We start from the raw sequence: 6,543 nt of genomic DNA, 5'->3' as shown, positions 1-6,543 counted from the left end.
ATAATATTTAATGCTTTATATATGTGTCCAAAAATTCGATGTGACGGAGAATGTTGAAAATTTTTAGGAACTAAACAGCACCGGAGTACCAAGTATTTTTTGGCTGCATGCATTCTTTTTCGTCTCTACTATTTTTATATTTTTTTTATCCTTCGCTAGTACTAGTTAGGAGTAATATAAAATTGGAAATGAACTGTTTGCGGCAGACGCGCGACAGAATGAAATGGTATGGGACCCGCGTCCGAAGTAGAGCTGTAGAGGCGCACTCTTGACTATCCCTCTCCTCGACTCCTTGTCAGTCGTCTCCCCCTCCTTTCACTTTCCCCATTGACGACGAGTTGACGACCACGACCCAATCGAGACGTGAATCGTGTGCGCCGGCTTCCTCACCAGCCAAGCGCGCCTGCGAGGCCGCCCGCCCGCCAATCTCACCGCCGGTCCAGTCCTCGCCCCCGCCGGAGAGGGTGGAGGTAACGCCCAAGCCTCAGATTTTTCTACTTCAATTATGTTTTTGTTCCTTTTCTTAAACATTTTAGATTTTTCTACTTCAATTATGCTTTTTCCCTTCAGATTGTGCGGTTCAAGTTGAAAGCGATCAACTTGAAATCTTTTCAGATTGAACTACATTTTTTCTGGGTCTTTCTCCGTCATAGGAATAGGAAGCCTTCTTTCTTAGCCTGTGTTTATGTGAGCTTGACACTGTCGGAATTCCACACTGACATCTGATCGTCTCGCCCGCACAGTAGCAGCAGCCCATCCATGGGGGCGTCGTCCTCGAACCTCACCGACGCCGAGTGCGCCGTTCACCTGTTCAAGATCAACGGCTACTCGGCCACCAGATCCATGGGGAGGACGGACTCCCTGCCGTCCAAGCGGCTGGCCGTGGGCGGGTACGAGTGGGAGGTCCACTACACCCCGAACCTCGTCGTCGACGGCAACTACTGGGTCGCGTTCAAGGTCGTCCTCCTCGGCGCGCCGCGCCGGAACGACGTCAAGGCGGCGCTCAAATGCCGCCTGGTGGATGCTTCCAACTCCAGTCAGAGACGCGTCGCCGTTGCGTATGCCAGAGACGCGAACGGGGGGCTCGGTGCCGTCGAGTGTCACATGTCCCACGCGTTCAAGCGCGCCAAGGAGAGCTCCGGATGGCTTCAGCTCCGGAGGAGAAGTGCCCTGGAGGCGTCAGAAACTATCAAAGAAGACTCTTTCACCGTGGAGTGCACCATCACGGTGATCACAGATGAGTTACCTGTACCTGACACGGCAGCAGCTCACGTTCTGCCCAGGCACTCCGGCGCCTCGCAGTCCCTGGGCCATGACCTTGGTGAGCTCTTGCGCAAGGGGACGGGATCGGACGTCACGCTTGTGGTGTCCGGCGAGTCCTTCGCGGCGCACAAGGCCATACTGGCATCAAGGTCCCCGGTGTTCATGGCCCAATTCTTTGGCCACATGAAGGAGGCTCGCTTGCAGCGCGTCGAGATCAAGGACATGAAGGCAGCGGTTTTCAGAGCCATGCTTGGTTTCATCTACACTGACATGGTGCCTGAACTTGAGCAACAGGAGGGTGGCATCATCATCGCTCTGCATCTGCTTGCTGCTGCGGACATGTATGGACTTGACAGGCTCAAATCGATGTGCGAAGACAAGCTCTGCGATGGCACCAGCGTGGAGACAGCAGCAGCAGCTCTGGCTCTGGCAGAGCAGCACGGTTGTTCGAAGCTCAAGGCTCGGTGTATCGAGCTCATGGCTGCAAACATTGATAAAGTCATGGAGACTGAGGGTTACAAACATGTCATGGCAAGCTCCCCAATGGTTATGAATGACCTCCTCAGGGCGTTGCACGGAAGAAAGAACTGAAGCACTGATCATGTTTTTCACTAAGAGGAGAAGAGTTTAAAATGCAAATAAGGATTGGTTTCGGAGATGTGAAACCAACCCTCCCAAAGTGAAAAGGCTACACTGCAGCTAAAGCGCGACCTGGCAACCTACCTAGAAATGAAGGATCAATAGAATAGTCGCAATATTTTGTGTACTATATATTCAGCAATATTTTGTGGTGCTGTATATTCATTTGTATTGTATCTCCTCTGCATCAATATCTTAGCTACTTCCAGTAAAGCTACGAGTTTCTGCATTGAGGTTTCTCCTTTTTCCTATTGAGTTTTTAAAGTCTGTCTTGATATATAGAGGGTTCAACATAGTCTGAAACTCTGAATCAAGCCCCCCCCCCCCCCCCCCCCCCCCCCCCCCCCCGGGCCCATGCTTCTCAGTATCCTATGGAAGATCTGGGATGGTAGGAAACAGGAAATTTTCCAAGGGAAATAAACTGTTTCATCCCATGATCCTATCCGTCATATCTCAAGGATCTCAAGTACTCTGTCTTACCTTGATAAGTGCCAGCTCCTGATTCTTAGACAAAAATTAGCTAACAAAAGTAGCAATTTCTTGCTTTCAGTAAAGCAGGGCCAAATGGTCTACGGTCTAAAAAAAAGTAGCAATTTCTTTTCAAGAACTAGAGGGTGCTTACTAGAAGCCTAAGCGCGGCGTTGCTGCGCTGTCATGAGCCTGCCATCACATGAGGCGAACTCTTTATATCTATATTTTTATTATTGAAATTAAACATTGATCTTGCAGAGTATTTGAATCTTTCCATACTCTTTTCATCGTAAGAATATTATCATCTCTCTTATTTTTTTATCCTATTTCTTTTCTAGGTAGCAGAAGAAAATTGGTGTTAAGGCTTACATTTTGTAGGAAGATTGTGAAAGAAGAGGAAGCGAGGAAGATCTTTGCTATGACAATACCTCAAATTTGTATTCCATGGTGTATTCTTGGTGCAAATGCCTGTTTTTATGGCTACATAGTTGACTTGTTAGCGTTATTTGGCATTATGGTGTTTATTTGCGATTTGTTTTAGTTGTGAGACTGCTGCTGCTGGTTTTTTCTGTATACTTGTCAGAAGTATCCATTATTCATATCGCTCGTTGACGTTTTGTATGATAAGGCCTTTCCCGCCGGAGTCATAGCTAACGGTGAACTCTCTCTCTCAGTGTAGGGCTTCAGATGAGTGGCCTGTTGAACTTTCTTGTGTTGAGATTGTCCACATTTGAACAGGTACTCTTTCTTGTGAAGGATTGTATACTCATGCAGGATCATTGGCGGACCCAGCGCCCAGCCACCCGGGGCACTGGCCCGGTCTCACCTGGGAGCAGCATATGTGCACAACCTCTATGCAAATGAATACCATGAACATAAACTTAGGATAAATAGCTGGCTATGCATATAATAAGGACAAATTAATCAAAGTATAGACGGGCACCACTATTGTGGCCCGGGCTTCAAAAAATTTCTAGGTCCGCCACTGTGCAGGATCGACTGTTAGGTAGGGAACGTTCATACAATTTTATAGACCAATGGAGGAAATTAATCAACGTTCAGGTTTTATTTATTCCAAAGTATGTTAGAAACATATACATTCTTCAGAATCGATTACTGGTATATGAGGTAAACAATCATTCAAAATCCACCTGACTATCAGGACTCATAAACTCAGAGGTCATATAGTATTAGTTATGATATATAGTACAGATGCAGAGTCTTCGTCCTTACATATTTATCATAGATTGTGTTGGGAGCTTAAGAGGTCCTGTCTTTTGTATCCATGCTCTCTGAGCTGCGACAGAGTGACACCATGCATTGAGGAACAGCAACAGCTCTGCAAGTGAATTGCAAAATTAGTGAAAAAGTAGACATGAAAAATGGGCAAGATGTCTGCCGAGTGCTGAACCAAATTAACTCAGTGGCTTGCATTGACTATTTGTTGTGTTTAATAAACTAGCTAGAGAGGAAGCTATAGATTGCAGCAATATAAATTCTTTTTTTTGGTACCGTAGCTTAAATTATAATTTGAATCCAGGCTAGGCTCGTCAGTTTCAATTTTTCTGTAGTAGCATATATATATATATATATATATATATATATATATATATATATATATATATATATATATATATATATATATGACCTTTATAATAGTTGCCATGGTTCAGGAAATAAGTAATAATTTGTTTGTAGTTACCATTATCCATTAGCTCTTGGAGCTTGTATGTTGCATTCATCAGCCATTAGTAAAAATATGATTACGATTATGAGTATGCTAGTTCACGCTAGTGCATTTGATTTTCATCAAATACGTATACACCATGGGCATCTCAGCCTGCTTAAGATGGCAGCAAGATGGTTAGATACAATGGTTCGCAAACTGCTGCGCCTAAAGGTCCCCAGCCAGTAAGCGACCATGCTCTGTACGTAGCCTGGCTTGTCCATCACGCGTGCCCGCACATGCATGCATATGCACATTTGATTATTTCAACAGGCTGCGTGCGTCTGGATATTAAATATTAGGCAAGAAAAAGTTAAGAGAATTTCGTGGAACGACACACTACTTACAGAGAAGACGATTTGCAGCAGCAGTAATCTTCATCGAATGCGAGTAAGACATAGCCGAGGGATGTCTTGATCCAGCGTTGGTTCAATAAGCCAGCTTTCCTTGAAAGCATTTCGTCGAGCAGCTGCTGGGCATCGGCGGTGTTGACGCCCGCTCCGCCTGTAGGAGCAATGGTTGGCTGCGCTCTACGAAGCGGGTGGGCTCTGCTTGCCTGCTCCATCGCGTGTGCCTGCTTAGCGTTGGCGCGGACACCGTGGCTCCTCCAGAGCATCGAAAACGACCGGAGGGAGGAGCAGAGGTCAGCAACGACGAGGGTAATTACCCTTCCTCTGGCCACATGTGTGCACTCTCCTAGCGACGGGATCCTCCGGGACGGGCGGCCGCCACCCCTCGTTCCTCAGACGCGCGTCTCCGGCCGACTCACTCCTTGCCCGCGCGGAGCGCACGGCCCCCAAACTTGGAGCGCACAGCGGAGGACTGGAGGAGCTCCGGTGCTAGGGACTCCTAGCCACAACTGCCGGTTGGGCTTGGACGAGCGCCGCCGGCGAGCTCGTCAGGCCATCACATGGCGGTGCGGTGGTGCGGCTGCGAGTCGCGGGAGCGGCTACAGGTCGATCGGTCGAGGGAGCCGGAGCTCGAGGCGGCTCTCGAAACGCCTTTGTTAGGATTTCATGGAATTTTTTTTCATCTTTGACTACTAATTTAGAATATTAAATAAAGTCTAATTACAAAACTACCTGCACAACCTCCGTGTAAATCGCGAGACGAATTTAACAAGACCTTTGACTGCGTTATTAGAGGGTAATTACTGCAGCATCACTGTAGCAAATCATCAATTAATTACTGTCATTAGATTTGTCTCGAAAAGTTACACTTATCCCTAAAAAAGTTTTTCAAATAGACTTCATTTAGTACTCCATGCATACGAGATTCTTTTTTCGGGAAACGTGCGCGAAAAAAATCATGTAGTAACCAAACACGGCCATGCTAGATTTTTTATGGCCCCATCGAAATCCGATGGTAGAAAAAAAAACAGATGATGTGGTTCAATGAGGTGCTCGAGCTTGGTCCAAGTTTAGAGATTTAGAGATAGAGATTAGAGCCTGATGTTATTTCAGCTCTATGCTTTGTGGGTTGTTTTGCTTGTAGCTAGTTGGGTGTCAGTTTTAGGCATGGCGAATTTATTGTCCGCATGAGAAATTTGATTGCCGACTCAAACGACAGGCTTCCGATTAACTGAATAAATTCGACGGGGAGTTGTCCCATGGGCCATGAAGAAATCTAAACAACTTAACAACAATTGCATATTGGCCTAGCTTATTGTAGGCAAGCTCTTGTCGACGCCAGACACTGGCCTCTCACTCTCCATTAATTACTCGCTCAATCAATCTCTAATCACCATGTCTAGTTTTGGGAGATCAGTTTGTTTATTACTAGGACATGCATGCAGCATTGGATGCACGCCAAGGAGAGCAGACGACTTCTTACGGACCAGAACATCAATATAACAGGACACATTTATTGATTCATCCCAAAACAAAGCCAAACCACCACGAAGACCATCACTCCTAACAGGAGGATAATTACGAAAATCTAACCCTTATCTTAAATTACTCACTCTACTAACACGCATCCTTGTTTCCGACAAAAAAAACTAAGTTTAGGGTGAAGCAACTTTACAAGGCCGCACAATTCTTGAACTATCCGGGAGTTTCCCCACCACCTCTCGGCAGTTCCAAACTGAACACTCATTACTTCCGAGTTCTGACAGGGCTCGCCATGAGCTTCGTCAGGTCAGTCTCCGAAAGATAGGAAAGCCTGCACCTCTCTGCTTGGGAGTCACCTTCCTTCTTCATATGAATATCAGCCAACAATTCAAGAAGCATCATCCTGTTCCTTGGCAGATCTTTAATTGGATCAACAATGCCAGCGTTCAGCGATTTTTTATTCTTCTTCTGTTCATCAATATCCTTCGCAGCAGCACCCATCGACCTTCCTCCGGCGTCCATCACCACTAGCAGGCCAAGAGACAGTAATCTTTAGGGATCGCAAACCCTAAACGCACCACAATGCAAGATAGCTGCCAGCAATTAGGGATA

General features: G+C 46.3%; 1 protein-coding gene and 1 long non-coding RNA gene across 3 annotated transcripts; one reads left to right on the top strand and one right to left on the bottom strand.

The window, feature by feature from the left end:
• The first annotated feature begins 253 nt into the window (after nucleotides 1-253).
• LOC120671586 (BTB/POZ and MATH domain-containing protein 1-like) lies at nucleotides 254-2,133 on the top strand. Of its 2 annotated transcripts, XM_039951957.1 has the most exons (3): nucleotides 256-470; nucleotides 571-636; nucleotides 744-2,133. In XM_039951957.1, the coding sequence occupies exon 3, from the start codon at nucleotides 760-762 to the stop codon at nucleotides 1,852-1,854; it is 1,095 nt and encodes a 364-aa protein (XP_039807891.1). In that variant the 5' UTR covers nucleotides 256-470; nucleotides 571-636; nucleotides 744-759; the 3' UTR covers nucleotides 1,855-2,133. The 2 variants fall into 2 exon arrangements, with proteins under 2 accessions (XP_039807890.1, XP_039807891.1); XM_039951956.1 differs by lacking the exon at nucleotides 571-636 and having other exon boundaries at nucleotides 254-470.
• A 1,287-nt stretch (nucleotides 2,134-3,420) lies between these two features.
• LOC120668624 lies at nucleotides 3,421-5,094 on the bottom strand. Its single transcript, XR_005672502.1, has 2 exons — nucleotides 4,447-5,094; nucleotides 3,421-3,712 (listed from the first exon to the last, which is right to left on the bottom strand). It is a non-coding gene; the product is annotated as an uncharacterized LOC120668624 (long non-coding RNA).
• Nucleotides 5,095-6,543: the final 1,449 nt, after the last annotated feature.

The sequence above is a fragment of the Panicum virgatum genome, chromosome 4N (genome assembly GCF_016808335.1).
Source record: "Panicum virgatum strain AP13 chromosome 4N, P.virgatum_v5, whole genome shotgun sequence".
In the NCBI taxonomy this organism is placed as follows: domain Eukaryota; kingdom Viridiplantae; phylum Streptophyta; class Magnoliopsida; order Poales; family Poaceae; genus Panicum; species Panicum virgatum.
This window is presented reverse-complemented; position numbering and strand designations above follow the sequence as displayed.